Source organism: Lytechinus pictus, chromosome 11, assembly GCF_037042905.1.
Source record: "Lytechinus pictus isolate F3 Inbred chromosome 11, Lp3.0, whole genome shotgun sequence".
NCBI lineage: Eukaryota > Metazoa > Echinodermata > Echinoidea > Temnopleuroida > Toxopneustidae > Lytechinus > Lytechinus pictus.
Genome location: NC_087255.1, coordinates 9,691,348 through 9,716,226, shown reverse-complemented (window position 1 = coordinate 9,716,226; position 24,879 = coordinate 9,691,348). Strand labels below are relative to the sequence as shown.

Sequence of the window (24,879 nt, the reverse complement as noted above, 5' to 3'; positions counted from 1 at the left end):
CAAAAAAGCGTCACTCACAACCTCATATTAATTATTCACACCCATACTCATTAACATATGTTTTATATTCCCAAATAGACACTAGATAATTAGACAAATTGAACGAGAGCCATTTTTTTTTATTTGATAGATGTTTTAATTGATACTGTCATGAGCAAATGCAAAAAATCCAATGCATATGTACATGTATATGGTAATGTTTTTATCAATAATGATTCATTGTTATAATTATTAAGAATGGGTATAAATCATAAAATTACGTGTAAGAAATCAGCTATACAGGGTTTTTTTAAGATAAATGATTCGCTGTTATATCAAGAATGAGTAATTGTCCTTTCAGCTTTTGAGTCGGCATAACTAAGAGCTGTATCTGAGCCAATACAGCGTATCGACTTCCCTCCATTCCCAAAATTACCGCTACCCCACCCCTTCTAACAACGCCCCCACTAAACACACCACACCCACACGATTCAACGCCCCTAAATGTCCTAGCACATACTGCAGTCACACATACCATGGAAATATCTATGGCAATATCGACAACTTCTTGTACACCAAGTGAATATTAACCCCACAAACAGAAAAATCAACTTATTAATATTGAGATCCCGATACGGGAGTTTGACAATCTCATATGCAATTCCGAAACCAAGAACAAGAAGCCCAAGATGAATGGCGTAATTTCCTACAGCAAGAAATACACCTAAATATACCTACATTATTATTATTATTATTATTATTAAAAAAATGTCCATTGACCTAGAAGTGGCACATCTTAAGCTTCAAAGTAATATGTAACAACTAAATTCCATACAGAAAAAAAACACGAACTACTTGAAATATTGAAGAGAAAGTAAATTCAGTTAGAGCTTCAAAAATAAGGAGAAAACCAGGCTCGCAGGGTCATAAAAACCACAGCTCGTAGGGTCATGGAAACGTTTCTTTTTAAACAGGGGATACTGATGTAAATTTGGTTTTGAGGGTGATGATGGGTCACATATTTTTTCCAATATTCACTTTCAACAAATATTCCTGAATAGGCGACAAATTGCCTTCCTCTAATCCCTTATAGGCCTTATACTGCTACATTTTGGTTTTGAATATTATGTATTTTTCCTTCAAACATGAGTATTATTACATAATAATTGGATACATAAATGCAAATTACGCATGGATTATTCCATACACATTCTTAGAACAGTTAAATAAATATTACAAACTTAATAACAATTACCTCACGCTGTAAATAAAGCAATCACGAATCACGAAATGTTCTTTTCCCCATTTCATTAAAGAGATACATTAAAGGACAAGTCCACTCGAACAAAAAGTCTATTTGAATAAGAAAAGAAAAATCTAACAAGCATAACACTAAACATTTCATAAAAATCGGATGTAAAATAAGAAAGTTATGACATTTTAACGTTTCGCTTAATTTCACAAAAAAGTTATATGCACATACCGGTCGGTATGCAAATGAGGGAACTGATGACATCACTCACTATTTATTTTGTATTTTATTATATGAAATATTCTAATTTTGTTCCCATTGTCCTGTGAAACGAAGTTTTATTTCTCCCTGAACATGTGGAATTACTAATGTTTAACATTTCATGGTTCACTCAAGTTGGTCCTTCTTGTCAAATCTGTCAAAAATTGAAACATTGGGACACCATCGATTCCCTCATTTGCATAAAAATAACCGAAACTTTAAAACGCTATAACTTTCTTATTTTACATCCGATTTGGATGAAATTTTCAGCATTATGCTTGCTTGATGTCTCTCTATTGTCACACACACTTTCGTATTTATGCTTCGCACAATCTCACACACTCTATCATATCTACACAGTGATATTTTTTTCACACCATCATTGTCGACCACACCCTCAAATTTATTCTCACACAGTATTCATTCTTCATACCTATACACACCCACTCCCCCATCTTATACTTCCCACCGATACCCACCCACATCCTTATATTCATTAGTCACTCACCCACACAATCATTTACACCCTCATAATGATTCTTCATACTATATTCACTCACCCTCTTTCTTCACACCATACTCACCCCCACCCTTATATACATATATTTTTTAACAAGTGCACACCTAGTTAGCAATAATGCATATAGCATTTCCATTTATTTGAAAGCAAGATAAAAGAGCATTGTAGATTAAATGCTTTGCTCACGGGCATATGTGCCGCGGCCGGGGATCAAACCCCGGACTTTCCATGTATAGCCAGGCGCCTTAGACCACTCGGCCACAGCACCTCACATATTTATTCTTCTCACCTTCCCTACCCACACCCTCATATTAGTTCTGTTCACCATTCTCACCCACAATCTGATATATTTATTATACACATCCATGCTCACCCACACCCCCATATTCATTCTGCTTACCCTCATATTTATTCCTCACTGTCATACTCATATACACACACCCTCATATTCATTCTTCACACCCATGCTCACCCACACCCTCATATTAGTTCTGTACACCACACTCACACCCTTATATTCCTTTTTTTCATTCCATACTCACACACACCCTCATTCTTCATACTCCTACTCACCCATTTATTAATTATTGACACTGATATTCTGTTATTACTTTCTTACACACACACCCTCACACACAGACGCATCCTCCCACCAACACACACAGATATACACGCACATCACTTCTGGCACTTGCTTCATTCTGTAATTCGGTAGTGGAACTGTAATTGGAGTCGATTCTAAATGTATTCATAAGTGGTTTCCGGCTCTGGTTGGCTGACACTTTGATGCGAGGTATTGATGTTGGCTTTCTTAAGCCCTTGATAAGTATGTGGGTCACTAAGGTTCTGGTAGTTCCTGGTGTCGATATCGAGATCTTGGTAGGTGTCCTTATTCACGTTTCTGCAGGTGCACATGGACGCATCAAATACAGGGTTCTCACACTTTGGGGAGGCCTCATGTGCAGTGTTTCTTGGCGATGCGGTGACTGGATGTCTAAGTTTGACCCTGAAAATAGATAAACAATATTTTTTTCATTTCATATTTTTAAACGAAACATATCGATAAAGGCTGTCTTTAGTGTCTTAGATGGGGTACCAACATCTTCATGCGAACATATCTAAATAAAAAAAACATTTATCAATGTAATGCAATTGTAATAAGCTTACCTCCTACAGGTGACGACATTTAAAATTATGAGGACGATGATGATGATGATGAGAGGTACTGCAACACCTGCGATTATAGCGCCTACTTTGGTCATGTTAAAGTTATGTCCAGTACGGATGGTCTTAGCTCGGACTGGGCACGACCAGCTACTGGAACCAGCTCCATTGACAGTTTGGACCTTGGGAAATGGTGAGAAAAAAAAGTCTTACATAATATGATGAGCAGTGAATCATATCCGAGTCAGAAGTATCAAGGAAAGCAAATTCTTAACAAAGATCGATTTTTCGTTATTACGTTATTACGTTATATATGAATGAAACAATTATTTGCAAAATTAGGTATCTTTTTGAATAATATATTGATTTGCTGGAACATTATTATTCACATAATAATATGAAATCGATTTGTCATGATTATCTTTTGAATGTATAACCACCGTTTTGTCTATCAAATCAATGAAACGAAGCAAAGCGAAATAAGACTGGGAATCGTTGTATTACCTGAACAGTATAGTTAACACCATACAGAAGATTCGTCACAGTATGTTCTCCTTCAAATGCATCTGTCAACACATTTTCCATCCTATAATCGCCATCATCTCCTTGATCGCTTGGCTTGAAGCGAACGATGTACATCTGAATACGACCATTTACATTCGATGGAAGAGGAGTGGACCACGACACGGTGAAAGAACTTTCGGTACTTCTTGGTATGGCCACGTAGATAGGAGCGGGCGCAACTGATATAGGGAAATTGGACGAAAGGATATTTATCAATAAGGTAGGGGTAGATCTAGAATGCGTCCCAGGAGAATAAAAAACGAAAAACAATCAAACTAATCGAGAATCAATAACTATTGATCGATGAGACGTATTTGTGAAATTAGATCCTCCCAATTTCTTTCATGTGAACAATACGATGCATACTATGAGAAAAAGGATGCTGAATAGAGGATAACAAAGGCACCGGTGTGCGGAAATATCTTATTTCAAAACAGAAAGGGTTTTTTTCTGCTTTGTATTATGTATCACCTCATACAGGAAATGATAGACCAGTTCGTAGCTAGTAGAGCCAGGGAAAGTTTGGTCAAATGACCTTCCATTTATTGCATTATAATAGGCAAATTTTAAAGCAAAATATTATGCGAGCATGTCTTACATGGCAGGATGCAGAAATTGCTTAGAAAATGTCACTATAGTAGTACAACAATGAACAATCTATGAAGATAATTTTTGCATTTCTACTTGGAATGCATTTAAAGTTGTCAAAGAATGTACTACTAAAAATAAAAGAATAAAATTCACTGAGCACAATGAAATTTGCATCAAAATCCGTGCCTATAATGGCGTTATTGAATATTGAAGTCTAGCAATATTTTCTTTTACATTTGTATCCACATCGTCACGAAATTCAGAATTAGGGGGGGGGGGTGGTGTTCATATCCCTAGGGAGCGTCTCATCAACATTTTCGTCCGACAAGTTGTCAGGTATGAGTATGACAAATTTCCTTGATTATGATTGTCTGAGAGGCACTGTTACTATGAAAACTGTCGGATTAATAAATACTTGTAGGAAAAGTTTGACAAGTCCTTTCTTTAAACAATCCCCACGTCTTGAATAGCAAAGCTTATGCCAACCATCACAAAACAAATCACTTAAAAATCGACCAAACCTTCTTCAAGTGTTCTGCCGATTATCTCACTGCTCTTGTCACCTTCCTCATCTTTATTTGAAGCACTTATTTGAATGATATAGTCCAGATAGGTACCTAACCCTGTTATCGTATAGGAGCTTGTATCATTGGAAACTATGCTAGAGTTTGTGGACGATGAACCAGAGAGAGCATAGTAGATCATATAATGGGTCACACCACTCCTGCAATTTGCTGATTCCAATGAGAGGAACTGCAAGACAAGGGTTGAAAGTAATAAACATCATCAGGAGTAGTAGTAGTAGTAGTAGTAGTAGTAGTAGTAGTACTAATAGTAGTAGTACAGTACTATTTGAGTAAAAATAGCAGTTTCATCACTTTCATTACCTCCCATGTAACTTCTAGTTCTTTAGGATTGTTAGCTGTCACCTGTATTCCAGCTGGGGGAGATCTTGGTGCTGAAAAATTGATTCAAATGAAAAAAAAAATGTAAATGCACATACAAATTATGAATCATAAAAAAAATTATGCTCATGCTGAAAATCTCAAACTGCTCAAACAATTCTATACATTATATGGTTTGAAATGGCATACCACAAAATATTCAAATACGACCGAATACGAAATATGATTAACTTACATGTACAAAGAGTGATTGCATCAATCCTTGGAGACCATGGACCTGTTCCACCCTCTCCTTCCCTCACGGCTGCAACATGAAACCTGTATTCTGTGTCAGGAGTCAAGTTACTAACAGTAGCTGAAGTGCTAGAGTCAGCTACTCTCTGATCCAGTTCCCAGTCACCACCTTTTCTTACGAATATATCATATCCTACAAGGGGAGGATCACCTATGTCTTCTCCTGCAGACCAGGCTTTCCATTGTATAGATACTGTAGTTGAAGTGGTACTGACAATAGATGGTGCCGTACTTATGACAGGAAGAACTGAAAGCAATAGAGAAAGAGGCAGAGCATGAGCTTATTCATCAGATCATTCATCAGATTATACGCCTATATTTTTTCATTATCAATGACTGAAGCATCTCAGCATTTCCGTTGATGTTAATCTTGAGAATATGTAATTATAATTATCATGAACGAGTACAGCTTTAGTACAACTAGTATTATTACTTCTGATAATATTCTGGTCTCTTGTTGATATCTGACTTGTTATCTCTGGCATCACCTCCGGCCATTACTTACCAGATATATCCTCCTTTTTTGGTTCACAAATAAGAAGCTTCTGATATTCTCATTTTCACTGACATTATCATCTGTACTATTTCGTTACCACTAAAATAGAGTCATTTTCATAGCTGCTATTCTTTTTTCTTAAAGATTAGAATGGCCACTGCTGGTCATTGTGTTAGTTTATAATTTATTATCTGACACTGATTTATCTTCAATGAGGGAGTTTAAAGCTCAGTTTATTCATATATGTACATGTATATCACAGGAAATTAGAAAAAGACATTACAAGACTTATAAAACTGTTTAAAAATAAGTTTGAAAATATGATTACTGACAATTATAGTAATGATTCTGCACTATGGAAAATAAACTTTTGCTACCTACATTGATATCTATAAAAAAATTAAGTTATCATTTTATAGAGTGATGTTATGCTATTGCTCACCATAAGTTGCATTAATAATGTTGATAATGCTTGTTGAGTAGAACTGGTTTTCTATAATGAGACCACAAACATAGTCCCCATCTTCTGGTGGATAAACTCTTTCAATATCAAAGTGAACAGCCCGTTCTGACCCTGATACAGAGCTTGATTGCTTGGTGATTCCTGTGATGTTATAAGTGTCAGTGTCAATACGTCGACGAAGATCAACTGATGAGGCATCAGGAAGTGGGATCCCCTCAACATAACATGTGATGATTGATGGTTGGTATGGGTTCACTCTTACTACTTCATAGCGTGATATTCCTGAACATGACCAAAGTAGATATAAGGGAGTGAAGTTAGAATTCAAGTAGTCAAGGTTCATGACAGTGATAGCCCATATACATGATATACTTGTTTAACCTCCAATTTATACACTGTATAGTTTGGATTTAACGGCCTCTATTCTGCATGGTCCCGACCTTTCGTTGGAGAACGCGAACGCTTATTTGCGACGGTAGTTGATTTTGAAAGAGACTTTTGGGCCCGTCGTCATGGTCGTAAAACTCTGTCCTGCAATGCAAATTGTGTGAAATGATTTTTTTCGTTTCGCATCTGGAACGAAAACATTCAATCTGCGTTTCGTGGGCAGAATTCTGGTTGCTACTATGGTAACAGCGATACATCCGATTTAGGACGGCTTTCCAAAGCCACATTTGGTTCCTCCCAGAGCTCGAGAGGCCGCCCGGGGAGCCCACTTCCATTGAAGAGTGGATACCAGGCGCGACCACGCGTAAAAAGGGAAAGAGTGGGCAAGTACGTTACGTATAGGCCTATGTAACGTTATAAGGGTGTCAAAAACGATGTTTAAAATACTTACAAGGAGGATATGTTTTCAATACTTGTAGGGTTTCACAAGCTAAATACTTGTTAAGAGATGCATTTTCATAATCTGGAAAAGCCTTGCTTCCCTTGTTTAGGGTGCTTTTCGAAACCACATGGTCGTGCCTGGTATCCACTCATCAATGGAAGTGGTCCCCCGCGAATTCGAATTTAATCCCCCATTTCTGGGGAAAGTAAAACATTACATTCTCTGCTAGAGGTATGCCTCTAGCACACAATGTAATGGGCATTATGTTTTACTTTGTGTAGGAGTAAACAAAAGGCTGGTACGTGTTCAGACATACACATGCTGTGTACATAATCAACGCATGCGAAATGGTTTCGGCTGGAGAGGTGATTTGACCCATGGAATTAATTGCCAGAGATCCACCAATAATCCACATTAATGCAATATCGATTCGATGGACTGTAATGATCTATATCTAAGCCTCAATTCCGTAACTTTTTCCTCACTCAATATGTACTCGATTTGTTTGAAAAACAACTTTCTTATCCATGTCATAATCTATTGTAGGTCCTGCATTTCGAATATCTCCAGCCATCAGTCGTAATGTACATGCAAATGGTGCGGGTGTCGCGGGAAAGAATTTTGCACACGAAAAGCAGATCTGTAGGGCCTGTAACCCCCCTGTAACACAAAACTTAGCATTGATTGTAGAGCAGTTGTCTGCGTTTGATTCTATTGACTATAATGTACAATCAATCTTAAAAATCAAGTGTATGATTAAGCGTTAACTTTTGTGTTAGGGGACCCTAATATTAGCGTCCATGAGGATTGCGAAAGGTGGCTAGTTGCAATTGCATAACGACGGAAAGGTTGAATTCGAACCCGCATAACACGATAGCTGGATGAGACCCCCCCCCCCCCCCCCGAAAACGAGTCTGGTTTTGAGTTACCATCGCTTTGGTGACATTGTATCCAAAATTATTTATCAATATATATTATTACATACTACTAAGTTTCTTGTCAATTCACACGCTATTCAAACCGTGTGAAAGTACGTTTTTGTGGGTCCGGAGGCATATATCAGACTTAACCTTTGCTACTGATTGCAACGTTACCCACAAAAAACTTATTTTGGTCGTGCTCTAATGATATTTGTATACAGACAAAAAATTGCAATAACTGGAGTTCTTAACTTCAAGTTATTACACAGTTAACATAATAAGCCACTGATTGTTGATAAGGGATATTTTTTTTCTTCAAAATCATGACTACTCAGTGAAAGCGCTGTTTTGATTGATGCTTAACACTACATATTTGCTATATGATCTTTTCATTGGTTGTTTACTGTTGATGAATATTAAAAAGTAAACTTTGTTCTTCAAGTCTTCATTTACTTAAAAAGTTAACACTGTGGGGCTCTTGTGGTGGACAGCATTATGCAAAAATAATGGAGAGCGTTTCCACTGTATAAGCAACTGGTTTTTAATCTGTTCATCGAACATCTGCTGAATTGTTATCGTTTTCATAAGGTATAATCAACGATTTTATATTTCCTAAAGGGAGACATGCAAAGTATTCTTATTTCTCCCTTATCACGTGAGTTGGTCTGTAGCATTCTCAATTACATCCGTTTTTCTTTTTCTATTTTTTTGTTTTCTTTTATATTTCTTTTGTTTCCCCCTATAATCTATCCTACAACATCCCCATAGTAGTAATGATCGTTTTCGTATCTGGTCTGGTTCGGGTTTCTTATCTTTTCTCTTCCCATTTTACTTCCTTTAAACTTGTATTGTCTTTTTCTCTTGCACATCATATTTCTATTCCGTCCGTTTCCCTCTTTTCGCACAGCAAAAGGAGCAGGAGCATGGCGGCGTGTCTTCTCTTTTTAGCGTATCTAGTGTAATTCTTTCCAGCTCCGACGGCTGATTTGTCTGACTTTCCATTCAGCTCGTTATGCAACAATGACCTGTGTCCCTTTCATCACAACACGGCGCTTCGTTCGAAAACCACTATTTTGATACTTATATATATATAAATACCTGAATGATAATACTGCTGATCTTAACTCAAACTTTCACCCAATAACCCATGTGGGCAGCTTAATACTACACAGTATTTTACAGAACAACATTTTAAATCTTTAATTGATTCTAGCAGTCTTGAAGAAGATATTTTTCTTCTGCATTTAAATATTCGTAGTGCCAAGAAAAATTTCGATTAAGTTTAAATTATTTCTTGATAATAATCAGTTTCCGATACATTCAATCATTGGATTAACTGAAACGCGGTTCTCGGAAAATCCCTGTTCTCTTTTTGCGCTCTCCGATTTTAATCTAGTTGTTAATAACATAACTATTAGACCCGGTGGCGCTGTTGCACTTTACATACCCCAGCAATACGAATATAATCTTATAAATGATATGACTTTATCCAGTGTCGCTTTAGAATCACTCTTTGTTGAAATCATCAACCCAAAAGGAAAAAAATCTGTTACTGGGAGTTTTATACCGACCTCGCCGAGTCCAAATTAAATACTCAACATTTTCTGGAAACCCTCAATGACTTTTTACTCAACCCTTTTCTGAAAAACAAAGATTGTTTTTATGGGGGATTTCAACATCAATTTAATGAATTGCAACCCTAACAATATCTCGCAAGAGTTTCTCGAAACGTTTTTGACTAATTCTTTCTTACCACTAATTACTAAACCAACGAGAGTAAGTAATACTTCTGCAACTATCACAGATAATATTTTTAGTAATGTAACTTACCCTACCCCCCAAGCTGGTATAGTCCTTAGTGATATTTCTGATCACTTTTCAATTTTTGCGAAGTTGTCTGAAAATAAGCTTTTTAAGAATGAATCATATAATACTTCCTATCGTAAAATAACCGATGATAACATTTCCCATTTAATCAATTTAGACAATACAGACTGGTCGACCATTTTTGACTCCACAGAGGTTGATGTAGCTTACGACTCTTTTATTACCAAATTAACATCTTATCTAGACACCCATGTCCAACTGCCCATGTCCCTCTTATCTCCAACCGAAAGTCAAATTATAAAAAAATCCCAATACATCCGTGGATTACTAAATCTCTCTTACGATCTATTTATCGTAAAAATAATCTTTATTATAAATATACCTCTAAACCAAGCGAAACTCTCGTTCTAAGTAAGCTTGTTATAAAAACACCCTTACCACATTATTACGTATTGCCAAAAGAGAATACTACACTTCCCAATTAAACATCTACAAAAATGATATGAAAAACACTTGGAAGATTATTAATAATGTACTGAACAAAAAGAAAAAAAGCTCTACAATCACAAAAATAAAATCAAACGATACTATCACAGACGACACTAATATAATCACAGGAGAGTTCAATTCATATTTTTCAAATGTTGGCAACAACTTGGCTAAAAATATACCTCGATCTAACAAATCCATTTCCGATTACCTTGATGACCGTAACCCAAATTCCATGTTTTTTAATCCTACTAATTCGATGGAAATCATAAATATTGTTAACAATCTACAGAATAAGAAAATCCCGGGGTATGACGGTATACCTAACTTTCTTCTTAAAAAAATCATTACAGCCATCGTTGATCCATTGGTACATATCTTTAATATCTCTCTTAGCACTGGACGGGTTTCCAATAAAATGAAAATCTCCAAAGTCATCCCTCTGTTCAAATAAGGTGATAGCCAACTCGTTTCCAACTATCGTCCAATATCCTTACTAACTTCACTATCTAAAATTCTAGAAAAACTTGTCCATACCAGAACAAGTGCTTTTTTCAAATTACACAAAATTTTTTCAAACTTCCAATTTGGATTCCGTGAAAATCATAGCACTTTCCATGCAATATTGTCATTTATTAATAAAGTCACCACTTCCATCGATAATGGTTGTTATACTGTCGGTATTTTCCTGGACTTCTCCAAGGCCTTCGACACTACCATGAAATTCTCCTACATAAACTGTGTCATTGCGGAGTTAGAGGGAAGGCCTTGGAGTGGTTCAGGAGCTACCTCACTGATAGGACTCAATTTGTATCACTAAATAATAGCAATTCGACTACTCTTCCAATTACTTGCGGTGTCCCCCAGGGTAGCCTACTAGGCCCACTTCTTTTTATTACTTATATCAATGATATTAAAAATACATCAAATTTACTTTCATTTATACTTTTTGCTGACGACTCCAATATTTTCTTTTCCCATGATGATATCAACCAACTCGTTACAATCGTAAATTTTGCAGTAACGAATGTTACAGATTGGATCAAGGCTAACAAACTTTCGCTTAATCATCAGAAGACAAACTACATGCTTTTCAGTAATAAAATCAATACTCTACCTGACAGTATTTTCTTTGATAATTTCGTTCTTAATAATGTTTCCACTACCAGATTCTTGGGTGTCCTTATTGACAACAAATTATCATGGAAGCCTCATATCGATAGTATATGTAAAAGAATTTCTAGAAACATTTGAATTATTAATAAACTCAAACATTTTCTTCCTTCCCGCACTTTGTTAACATTATATTACACCCTTATTCTACCATATATTAATTATGGAATACTTGCCTGGGGATTTTTAAACACACTTTAGATCACATACTGATATCTTATTTTTTGAAATTAACATTCTTTAAGTAAGTGACATGTATCTTTTTGAACTTAGTCAATTTATGTTCAAATTAAGCAAAGACGATCTCCCCGCCATTTTCTCTTATATGTTCCGTAAAAATGCATCCGTACACTGCTACCCAACAAGGCAACGACAATATTATCACCTATTCCTTTAACAAGAACTAAATTTGCAAATAATTAATCTGTCTTCTCCGGGCCTGCCTACTGGAATTCTCTGCCTCAAGATTTCAAAGAATCCCCTAATGTAAACAATTTTTAAACGCAAACTGAAAAAAAGTTAATTATGCAATACTCGTTGCAAACAGGTCAAGCTGAATAATTATTTTAATTACACTTGACTTTTGCGTATATGTGATATGTGACGATGCGCTCATATAGACATGTATATTATTTGTTTTATTATTTTCTTCTCAAAATTGCAATTAGCCAAAGTACCTGCTCCTGATGCCCGCCTTCTACTTAATGTACACTGCACTCGTCTGTCCCTCATGTCTTCTCCCCCTCACCCCTCTCTCTTTTAATATTGTAAAACACAATTTTTTCTCACACGATCCATCAGTTAGGTTTTTTTTTGGTATTTATTTTTTCATATTTTATTTTAACATAATTTCTTCATACTATTACGACCCAATATTTCTTTGTTGTTATTTTGTAGTGTAACTAAGTTAGGGGCTTACCTCTTGTACAAGCTTTGATTTTTTCGGCAAAACCCCCTGTTTTACTTTTAAATACAAATGTCATCTGAGATTAAAAAAAAAAAATTGTGTTCCTTAAATCTATGATTATGTTATATATATATTATATTATTCTTGTAGTATTTTCGACCTTGTTATGTTATGTTTATCATGATTATTATGTACTTATTGTAAAACGGAAATCAAATCAAAATCAAGGTTACATCTCTAACAATTCATAAATGAAAATTAAATATTACATGTACTGTGAAAATTGTCCAACTTACTCTCATTCCTAATGAGCCCTATTTATAAACGAAATCAACACTTTGTATTTCATATTTATTCAGCAGCTGCTAAGATTTCATAAAAGATTTGATATATATCTTTATAATTTTGGCTCTCAATGAAAACAACAATCAGTACATATTGCCGTCAAACTGACGAATGTATCATGTAAAGAGCTTCACCTTAAAAGAAAACACAAATTAATCGATAGATTTACTTTGACAGTAGGGTCCAAACCAGCCATCAAGGCACTGTCCATCGCACAGTCCTCTCTGTATCCCACAGGCTTCTTGAGCACAGTGACATTGCTGAAGACAATCCAGACCAAAGGTTCCTCCTTCACATTCTACATGATGAGCATTAGATGAACAACATTTAAAACAAAAGTTCAACTTTTGAAAGGGTGAAGTCGAATGAAATTACATTTTTATGAAATAGACAAAGGAAGTGGTCTATTGGCGGGTCCACTACGATTATTGAATTTAATGACAATTTTAACATCTGTATTAATAATGTATAGGTGATAATCATAAGAATTGATAAACGTACGGAAGTGTTACCATTTTCATTAGATAGCCTGCAGTCTACTTGAAGGAAGAGTAAACAAAAACTAATCACAGTATAATTGATTTTGCAGACATAATTTTCTCCAGACCTGCCAATTCCCAATGAATGTAATATTATGAGCTGGAATGTCTTCCTAATTTGGGGCAGATATTTTGTATTGCTAGATCTTCAAGCAGCATACAATTCCATTTACGTCCATAACCTCCTCATGGCAATAGTTTGAAATAACCAATGCAAAGGCATTATTACGATAAACAGTTTAGAGATTAAATGAAGTTTCGAGGGGAAACGGAAGGAAGTCCTCACTTCCTGAATTGTTTGTATTCCAAGCAGTTTTTTGTCAATTCAACCAAAATCAAAATTCAAAAAATCATCAACAAAAGGAATTAATTTTTTTGTTTGTTTCAGAAAATTATTTGTAAAACATGAATCACCATGGTGATAGGTCATGTCTAGTATGAAAAAAAAGCTCTGGAATAAAAACCAAACAATCTCAGCATTACAACATGTGCAACAATGTAGGAAATAATTGTCTAGACCAACTAGCCTGTATAATTTCAGAAAAGCTTTTTATAGCTTCATATTAATTAATCAAGGGACACATTCTAAGTGATCATTTCATAACTAGTAGATGTTGGGATAAGTGTGAGAGTGACGGTGTGTGCGGGGATAAGGGTGGGGTTGGTCGGGAGAAATGAAAAAAAATATCTGACTGATATATCCCTATGGCATAAAGACAAAACTGAGAAATATTTGTAAGTATATTGTCTCTAGGAAATGAAATAGGAGTCACTCAAATGCATTCATTTACCTTGACAATTTTCCTGACCGTCGCGTATGCTGTACCCTAAGGCACACTTCTCAGGACATGCTCCTGTTGTTTTATCACATGATACATCATCCATGCAATGACATTTATCAGTACATTGAGATCCGTAATAACCAGCCTCACATATATCAGGAACTGAGAAATCACAAGGGGGAAAAATTAACAAATAATGAAGACATGGTAAATGTAGCTATTATAATCTATCACCACGGGTATTGAACCTGCTTTTCTTATACTAGAAGAATGTATACAAGCATTGTCTTTCAAGCAAGCAGTTTCCTTCAAACAAAGGATTTCTAAACTGTTTCCCTAGAATGTTATTACATTTATTTTTTTTCTCTCTATGGGTTTAGCTCAGCAGCAAGTACACACTTTGGAATAAGACAATGTCACATTTTGATTGCACAGGTACTTTGCATGTTGTGAAGACAAAGGTTTTTGTGTTATGATAGAGTAAAGTGTGCAGTACCTTATATGTACATACATGTACGTGTATGTGCACTAATGTTTATTTTACAATGACAATAGTATTCTATTAGAATGGCTTAAAACATAGACTTACTTTGACAATTGTTCCCTGACCAGCCAGACTGACATCCACCTGTAGTACATATTCCACTAAAAGAGTCACATGATGATACATCAGCACAGTGACATGTTTGTGAGCATCCTGGACCATATGTGCCAACATCACATGCTGAGAGACAGGTTAGAAAATACACATTCAAACATGAATCATCATTTCTACTCCAAAAAGAATATATTTTTCCTGCTCCAACCCCCTTCCTCTTCCTTCTTCTCCTCTTTCGCCATTCTTCCTTGCCGATCTCCTTCACCATTCTTCTTCGCAATTCTTTTTCTTCCCCATTCTTATTCGCCATTCATTTTTGCAATTCCTCTTGGCCATAACCTACTTTACTTTATTTTACCCCCAAAACAGCCTGCACATTTATAACCCGTTCATCGTTCAAATACAAATAGACAAAATAGTCCAAACTATCATTTTCAAGTAATTGTATGTGGAAAGCGAATACATGGTTCAGACATAAAATTCTTAATTATTCATGTACATGCATACTAATGCATTATGGTTTGATGTAAACAACAAGAGCTTAATCTTACTTTCATACATGTAGTTCGTAATCATCAATTAAATTCCAGAACTTTGTCAGGATGCAGTCAGTCGGCAGGTCATCAAAAAAGGAGCTTATTTATCTAAGTGATATTCATGACTAGAGGGTTTTTGCATTGTAAATTAGCTTGGTGTGGACGCAAACACCTCTTTTTGTTCGGCCTTTGCTGCTCTAAATATTGGCAAAATTTCATGTTTAAAAAAAATCTTTATAAAGAAGAACAAGAGTGTCGCTAAGGCGAGCACATAATACGCCCGCCTGTAACGCGGAAAATGGAGTTATTGGTCAAGCAAGAAAAGTGGAAGGTAGCGACTTCACCTTTGACCTTCTGACCACAAAATCAAAAGAATTCCTGGGATCTATGCTAGTATCATACGCATCAAATTATATGAGCCTAGGTTAAGTTAAACTGAAATTTTCACATTTACAAGGAGTGCAGAAGGGTAAGATGAAAACATGTCAGTGTGACCTTGACCTTTGACCTTTTGATCTCAACATCCCTAGGCTTCCTGGGATCAATGCGAGTATCATACACACCAATATGAGCCTAAGTTAGGTTAAACTGAAGTAATCGAATTTACAAGGACTGCATACGGGTACGTTGAAAACATGTCACTGTGACCTTCACCTTTGACCTTTTGACCCCCAAACTAATAGACTACCTGGCATCCATGCTCGTATCATACACACCAATTTATATGACCTTAGGTTAAGTTAAACTGAACTTATTGCGTTTACAAGGAAAGGTTAACGGACGGACAGACACCGAGCATGATACCATAATACGTCCTGTGGGACGGGCGTATAAAACATTCTTTCAGGTCATGTGTTTGGATTTTTAAAAGGATTTTGTAATATAAGAGAAACTTTTGATCTAAAAGATAATGCAAAATAATTATTTTTATGCAACAAAAGTTGTTGTTTTATACTTAATTTCTGTTTGAGCCCAAATAATTTATGAATTCTGATAAAGCTGAAGATTTAAACTTCAATATGATAATTGATATAGGCATTTTAAGAAGAGATATTTTAGATGGGTCAGCAGCTAGCAATTCATAGGCTAAGAACATTTAGCAGCTTAAAACAAGGATACTGCGCTCTGGTTGGACATAGAGACCACACATGGCCTCATTCTCATTGATATTCAGTTCAACCTCATGATCACTCTACTATGCTTTAATTGGTTTTTATTTAAGAATCTCTAGGGCTAGTTCATTTTTTGGACTGTACCATTTTACTTATATCGGATTGGTTGAAATTATTAATGATTTAATGTGAGTGTATTGGTACAATAATTAGAAAAACAAACAAAGAAAGGAGAGAACGATTTTAAAGGACACGTCGAAGAAAAGAAAGAAAATAATAGTTGGCCTAACGAGTTGGCGGTAATAGTCAAATATGACTGGTCGCCATTAATTTCCAACAAACAACAACAAGTGATGTTTGGGGAGGTTAAGTCAGTTTTTCTGTATTTACCCCTTTTCAATTGATAGGAGATCATTAACGTTACAGTTTATTTTGAACAGGAGTGCATAGGAGACTGGAAAAAGCTACTTTCATTTTGGTAATGTTAAGCATTTAAAAGTGCAGCTCTAAACTGATTGAATTTCATTTAAATGCTGTTAATTTTTATGTATTTTCTAAGTAACATTTACCAGTCTATAACTGGAACAAGATTTACAGACACCATTGACCACAAGGCTTACCACTATCGCATGCAAGACCTTGGGAACCAACATCACATGAACATCCATAAGGATCAGGTAGGCAAAACAGAACGCCACGACAGCTAGTGGGCGAGTTACCACTTGAGCAAAAAAATTCACAGGTTAATCCAAACCTATTTCCTCCATTATCCCTGCAAACTGGAGAAAATATTAATTTAGTGGAAATGGAGAGATTTGGTACACTCCATAGTTTGTAATCCTATATCAAAGATATTAGAGTCACACATTTTAACAAACCTTAGCATTATTCGAATTATTTATGCTATAAACTAGTACCACATTTACATGTACTACAAACAAATCAACCATATTCCCTGCATTATTTGCTCACCTATTTTCCAAAGACATTTCCATGAGTGTGTTAAGGCCACCGCACACCTTACGACTGGTCTGCGACCCGATTTCAGAATAAAATGTAATATAATTTGATGCTAATATTAAGACTTGGAATATCTTACTGTGTAGTGTTCTAAATCATCGTACGAATACCTATGATCAAATTTGTGACTATGCTATCATCCTTCTTAGAATAAAAGCGAATTTAATATCTAGTCGTAATGACGTCATAGCAGTCTTACGATTGGCTACGATTTGAAACCAATTTGGACTTTACTCCAAAATAAGGGCTTGCAATCATTCAAAACTGTTATAATATTATTATTTCAATTAATTTCAACCTCAAATAAAATGATATGTTCCATTCACATCTTCAGAAAATGAGCAAAATGCGATTTGTTCCAAAATCGGGTCGCAGACCAGTCGTAAGGTGTGCGGTCGCCTTTAGGACTATAATACATGTACATGTAAGTCATTTTATGTGCTTTATTAATATACTAACTAACATTGCAAAACATAAATTGATTTATGATGATGATGAATATAACAATATGAATCACAATATAGAAATAATAGAAAATAATATTTCCTCTAAGTATTAAACTAAAAATCAATGACCATACTCACTTTCTAAACAATTTTTTCCCATGAAGTTGTTAGGACAGATACAAAGACCAGACTTGTCATCACAGACTCCACCGTTATAGCAGTTATCACAGATACCATAGCATTCAGGTGGACCCCACTTACCAGCAGGACATTCTAATATCATACACAAAAGAGACAAATATAAAGAACAAAATAAACAGATAACTAGCCGAGACCATGGAAAGTTCCATTGCCTCGTTGAAAACAAGTAAGTATGTTAAAGTATGTTTTGTTATTAAGGTAATTTCAAATCATTATATTTAAAAGTGATTAGAACTAAAGCAAAGATTACCCCTGACAATAAGTCGAAATATTCCTCCTCTGTTTTGGTCCCTCTCGCCACCATAGTAGATCTCATAAATCCCTCGGTCTGACATCTGGACTGGGTTTGGGAAGCTGATATTGGTCTGTCCCTCAAATTGTATAAGAACATCACCACCATCTTTCCTCCATGTAATCACATTGCCATTATCATCATGTTGGTATCGATTAGTCATTGAGATCACCACTCCTGTGTCATTCACATTGACTGTCTTTGTAAACACTCCACCACTTGGTATGAATTTAGCTGTTAACATGGACAACGACATGTAAAGACGAATTTAAAAATACGATAAGAAATTTGGGCAAATTGTGATTATTATCTAAAGTTTATTTATACTTGAATTATGTTTTATGGATAACACACTATTCTCTATATTTGATACATTGTGTTTCAATATGGTGACCCCTTGAAGTGATCTCCAGCACACGTAAATATATTTTTTCATTCTATGGAGAATGACATTTTTTATATTGAATATTCTAGCAGCCATAGAATGCTTCCCTTTTTGCAAGCCCAGTTCATGGTCTTCTTTTGATTGCGCGATGAATATGATTTCCATATGATTATCAAAGTGTATATGTAACTGATACATTATTGTAAGGAATGCGAGTTGGAAAGAGGAACATCGTTGGAAGTTTTCTGATAACGACGCGATACGAGTATGGTTCGTTCAGGGTTATCAAACATGAAAATATAGAAAATAAGGGATATATTTTATCTACTCTAATAAAAGAAGCGCAAAAGGGATGTACATAACGATTTGTTTCTGGCGCGTATTTGTTTTTGCATTTATTTTTTTCATCTCCATTCATATTGTTCAGGAATTCTGGGCACTCTTACGATTCTCTGTAAAATCAGCATTATCTACAGTACATGATCTACATGATATATGGGGTTTCCTATTAGGGTATACTACATCGCATTAGTGTGAGTGTATGGAGATCATTTATATCATTTATCCCATAAATTAGGCATTCAGCCATATTTTCCTAACTTGTGAATGTACACACCAGGAGCCTTTTTCAAAGTTCCATCTTTAATGTTAAGTTAATGGAAAATATGAAGAAAGTATATTGAAATGATGGAATCTACTTATCTTATTTATTTATTTATTTGTTTAAAAACAGGGAAGCCCATTCAACAATGTGTTGGTCTCCCATGGGGCCCTGTGACAATGTAATAAGCATAACATAACAATTATAACAATTCATTTACAAGGCATCATCATAAGAGAGGCATAAAAAATTAGTAAGTACTTGTGAAAGAAATAAGGAAACATACAATTAACAATAAAAGTACAATAATTTAAAAAGCAGATGACGTGAAAGTAATAAGACGTGTATTGTTAGAATTACAATTAGCCAAAATCTGTAAAATTACGAAAGTAAGCTGAAGTTGAGAGTCAAACAAAAACATCAAAATAGAGGGCATAATATTCATTATGTAAGTTAATGAGGTACAGCTTGAAAAAGAAGAATGCTTATGGGTCATGATTAGCTAATGCTTAATGCTTCTTCAAATGAAATTTAAATGATGCAAGGCTAATTTGAGATATTACTTCAGTTGGTAAGTTGTTATATAGGGAAGGGCCGTCATAGCATAATGCGTTTTTACGGTATTCTGTGCGACATTTAAGGAGTACTAGGTCGCCTCTTACCGATTATCGGGTGTTAATTTGGTGAAATTCACCAAGTTGGAGAAAAAAACTTGCCAAAGTAGTCAGCAGATAAGTTGTTAATGCATTTATACATAAAGACACATCTGAAATATTTGACATGTTGATTAAATGGTTACCATTTTAACTCCGTAAACATATCTTGAGAAGGAGTGAACATGTTGCAATTTAGAATAAGTCTCGCAGCCCGTTCTTAAGTTTAATGATTTTTTTGGTCTGCCTTTTTGAACGGTTTCCCCAAATCTCGCAGCAATAGCCCATTTGCGATTAAAAAATTATATAATAATTGTATAGTGTCATTGTCTATAAAAGGACGGATTCTTTTCATCATTGCCAGACCCGCAAATCCTTTTTTGCAAACAGAGTTAACATGATCATTCCACATAACGAACACGAACAAGGTACCTGAATTTGAGTGCTTGTTTCGTTAATTAGCTGCTATTTCGGCCTGAAAATCCCTTACTATATCTTCTTACCATCACTTCTCTGATAAAATGTAGTGACCCTTGTTACATCTTGACCAGCTTTGGCAGCCTCACAGTAGAAGGGACCAAAACCATTGGTATGCCAAGTATCCCCATGATCAGAGAACCGAACCAGCCATATCTCTGGGTAAGTAGGGTGAGTCATTTTTGGTGGTGGTGGTAGATCTGTTGTTATGGGTGCAGATCGTCCAAATGACAACGAGGCATCCTCATCTGGTGCACTGCGGTAGCATTGGTACTCTACTCTATTAGCTGTCTCTATCACTGTATATCCAATCGTCACCACTGTGATATGTGGCACCTCACCTGCACATGACCAATAATAATCGAACGTAGCGTAAAGGACAAGCCCAACCCAGTAACATATCAAGTTGATTTAGATAAAAAGCAAGCAAATCTGTAAAGCATAACACACCAAAAAATAATCAACATCGGATGTAAAAAATGAAAGTTATTAATTATTTTCACACAACAGCTGCACATCATGACCGGTATGCAAATGGAGATACTGATGACGTCATTCACTGAGTATTTCTTTTGTATCTTATTAAATGAAATATTCAAATTTTCTTCTCGTGTTTATGTGAAACAGTTTTTATTCCCTCCCCTTAACATGTGAAATTACCAAAGATTTAGCATTTTATGGTTCAATCGATTCGGTCCTTATTTTCAAACCTGTAAAAACTGAAATGTTTTCTGATTCAAACAATAATAAATAGGGGACACCATCGACTCTCTTATTTGCATGTCACAGAGTTGTGCATATAAATGTTTTGTAAAAAATAATTAAAACTTTAAAATGTCATAATTTTTTTCATTTTACAACCGATTTTTATTAAGTTTCCATTATTCATTGCTCTTGTTTATTTTTCCCGAGTTGATTAAAATCAACATTTTGAGCGGGTATCAAAGCTTATCGGGAAAAAACTTAGCTTAGAATTATCAAATTGTGTTAAATGGATGACAGATAAAAAGCTTAGCTTACATGTTGGTAAGACTGAAAGTATTTTGTTTCGTTCGCGGGGTAAGTCTAAGCATACAGATGATTTCAATATATACTTTAACAATCAATTAATTAAGAGACAAAATTCCGTGAAGTATTTAGGCCTGATATTCAATAGTGATCTCTCATGTACATCTATGGTTGACTCTATTGTCAAAAAAGCTAATGCTCGCTTGAAATTTCTATACCGGTACCAAAATTGCATGAATACGAAATCCGCATTTTAAGCTTTTCATTAATACAGTGTTTATTTAATTATGCTAATGCAGCATGGTACTGCAGTCTTGGAAAGGTTGATCAAAAAAGTGTATAATTATTCAAAATAAGATCGTTAGATTTATAACTTGCTTACACCCAAGAACAGATGTTGGGAAGAATGAAATCGAAAAAGCTGGCCTTCTTCGCATAGACTTGAGGTCGCAACAACTTATACTTCACCACGTTCATAAAATTTTCTATTCAAACGAATATCATTACATATCAAAATTTTTTACACGGTCATCTAATATTCACGGGCATGAAACAAGAAATAGTCTGTTTAACTTTGTGTTACATATGACAAAAGATTTTATTATAAAGGTATACATTTTTGGAATTCCCTCCCCAATCATGTTAAATCGGTTAAGACTTTTACACAATTTAAAAGAGTATTGAAACAACACTTAAAAAATGTCCCCACTCTTTAATGTTAAATATTCTTTCTAATTTCATGTGTATCGTGTAGTCTTATATATAACTATTTAGTTATGATTTATTTAAACAACTTGTTGTTTCATCATCTTTTGTTGTTTGCGTGAAAGTTTGATGTCAAACTTATTCGTACTTTTTCATATCTTAGGTTTTACGATTCATGAATCTTGTAGTAGTTACGATGCATTTAGCGCTACTTAAAGGGGAATCCAGCCTTGGCCATATAATGTTGTGTTGGGAAGGAGAAAAATAAATTAAACAGAATGGTGAAAGTTTGAAAGAAATCGGACAAGCAATAAAAAAGTTATAGCTGCTTTAAAATTGAGATCACTAACTGTATGTAGATTTCAAATTGGCAACTGGGTAAGTAAATTATGACAAGGGGCAAGGACAACTTTTCCATAGGCCATGTACTTTATTATCAGGGATTTGTGGTTTTCTCCTATTAAAGTGACCATTCCCCTGGGGCAGTAATCTGAATATAATCCAGGTAGTATATTGTTTTATGTCCTCATGAAAGAAAATAATAATTTGAAATAAAACTTTTGGGGAAAATTACATTTTAGCCATAATATGTATTGGAGTACATGGAAGAGTAGTCCTTGCCTTACATCACTATGAAATCCCATATGCGGCCAATTTGAAGTCTCCATGGGTATAGTGATTACCAATATTTACAACTTTTAAAAATTCATAACTTTCTTGCTGTTTGTCCAATATTGTTCAAACTTTCACCTATTAACTTGTCTGATTTTTCTTTTTCTTATAAAAGCAAGTTTTTATTTGGGTTGGATTCCCCTTTAAAAACTGATTATTAGAATGATTCTCATATGTAACTTAGAAGTAATGATCGTTTACTCAACCTGTTTTACAATTATTTTAATCATATTTTGTTGACTGCGTAAATGTTTTTCATGACAAACTTATTTGTTTTTGTCTTTTTATATATTGAGTTTTACAATTCATCGTGTTAATTTAGTGGTCTAGACTTAATTGATGTAGTTTGTAGATTTCTATAGGTGTTTTTGTCATAGATGTACATTGTCTTCAATTACTGATGTAAGGACCCCATTGGAAATAAGCCATCTCGGCTTTCATGGGCAATCCTGTCAAGGTTACACTTATGTTCATATTTTCTTGTACTTGTTCATAGTTACCTGACAAATAAAATCAATCAATCAATCAATCATGTATGTTGGAAACATGCATAAACGAATCGCGAATTTTTTGTGGAATTTGAGAATTTAAACAACTGTAGAGAAAATGACATTGTTGAAGTTTGTTGATGTCGTCTAATTTTAAAAATTTTAGGGAATGAAACAAATTTTTAGTATTTGCTAGTAGTATATTGTCGTCTGGAGAAATAATACGTACAATTCAATTTTGAAGGGAACATAATATTTTAAGATGGGTTTGGTATGTGTTAGCCCAGACCAAATTACAGTAATGAAAATAGGGCAAGATTAAAGAGCAATATAATGTACGCAATAAAGTTTTAGGCAAGTAAAAACTTAGGCGATGTATTATTCCAATATATTTTGCAACTTTGTTCTCAATTTCATTTATGTGATGTATCCATGTTAAATTACTATCAATTATAACGCCAAGAAACCTAATATTTTCAACTCTGGGAATAATTTGGTTGTTGAGCTTCACCACTACATGATTAAGATCAATACGCCATGTGGAGTTACGGAATATAATGTTATCTTGATATTCCTAACTGGGCACTAGACATTCTAAGCAGTTACATGATAGGTTTCTAAACAGTCGTGCGGGCGCGAAGCGCGAGCTAAATTTTTTGATATTCCGACTTAAGAACTGGACATTCTAAGCACTTTTAGTAACCACGAACAAAGTTGTTTCTAACTGAATGATAAATTGATGCGAACACGAAGAGCGAACTGAAAATTTGAAATATTCCCCCCTGAAATATGGACATTCTAAGCACTTTTTTTAATTATGAACAAGATCGTAGTTAAAAACAATTAATTGGTGTGAGCGCGAAATGCGAGCAAATTTTTGTGGATATTTCGACCCAAAAACTTTACATTCTGAGCACTCCATTATGAACAGGGTGGAATTTTATCAAGTGCGCAGCTAGAGCTGAATTTTTTATATTCCGACGTAAGAACTTGATATTCTAAGCAATTTTCGTAACCGTGAACAAAGTGATTTCTAATGATATATTTCTGATATTTTGTATTTTTTATATTCCGACCTGAAAACCGGACATTCTAAGCACTTCATTTAACTATGAACAGGATGGATTTATCTGAACAGTTATATATGAGCACGAAGCGCGAGCTAAATTTTTTGATATTCTGGCATAAGAACTGGATATTATAAGCACTTTTTTGTAACCGTGAAGAAATTGGTTTCTAACTGATCAATTGACGCGAGCGCAAAGTTCGAGCTGAAAAATGTTGATATTTCAACCTGAAAACTAGACATTTATCTTAGATAACCAACTAACAAATTGATGCGAGCGCTACGCGCGAAATTGTTATTGTTATAATTATGTTACCTA

At 34.9% G+C, this 24,879-nt stretch overlaps 1 protein-coding gene across 1 annotated transcript; it reads right to left on the bottom strand.

Moving 5' to 3' along the window:
* Positions 1-2,304: 2,304 nt before the first annotated feature.
* On the bottom strand, positions 2,305-20,961 carry LOC135155930 (angiopoietin-1 receptor-like). Its single transcript, XM_064106449.1, has 14 exons — positions 20,648-20,961; positions 18,464-18,739; positions 18,151-18,285; positions 17,167-17,325; positions 14,890-15,024; positions 14,310-14,462; positions 13,149-13,277; positions 6,469-6,771; positions 5,472-5,777; positions 5,219-5,289; positions 4,853-5,084; positions 3,681-3,919; positions 3,180-3,358; positions 2,305-3,018 (listed from the first exon to the last, which is right to left on the bottom strand). Exons 1-14 carry the CDS (start codon positions 20,799-20,801, stop codon positions 2,751-2,753), a joined length of 2,739 nt encoding a protein of 912 aa, XP_063962519.1. The 5' UTR covers positions 20,802-20,961; the 3' UTR covers positions 2,305-2,750.
* Between the last annotated feature and the right edge of the window lie 3,918 nt (positions 20,962-24,879).

Coding starts and splice junctions, on each gene's coding strand:
- LOC135155930 (XM_064106449.1), bottom strand. CDS start 20,801: ATGACTCACCCTACTTACCCAGAGATATGGCTGGTTCGGTTCTCTGAT. Junction 18,740..20,647: donor ATTTTATCAGAGAAGTGATG/GTAAGAAGATAT, acceptor CCATGTTAACAG/CTAAATTCATACCAAGTGGT. Junction 3,920..4,852: donor CGGCAGAACACTTGAAGAAG/GTTTGGTCGATT, acceptor TCCCTATATCAG/TTGCGCCCGCTCCTATCTAC.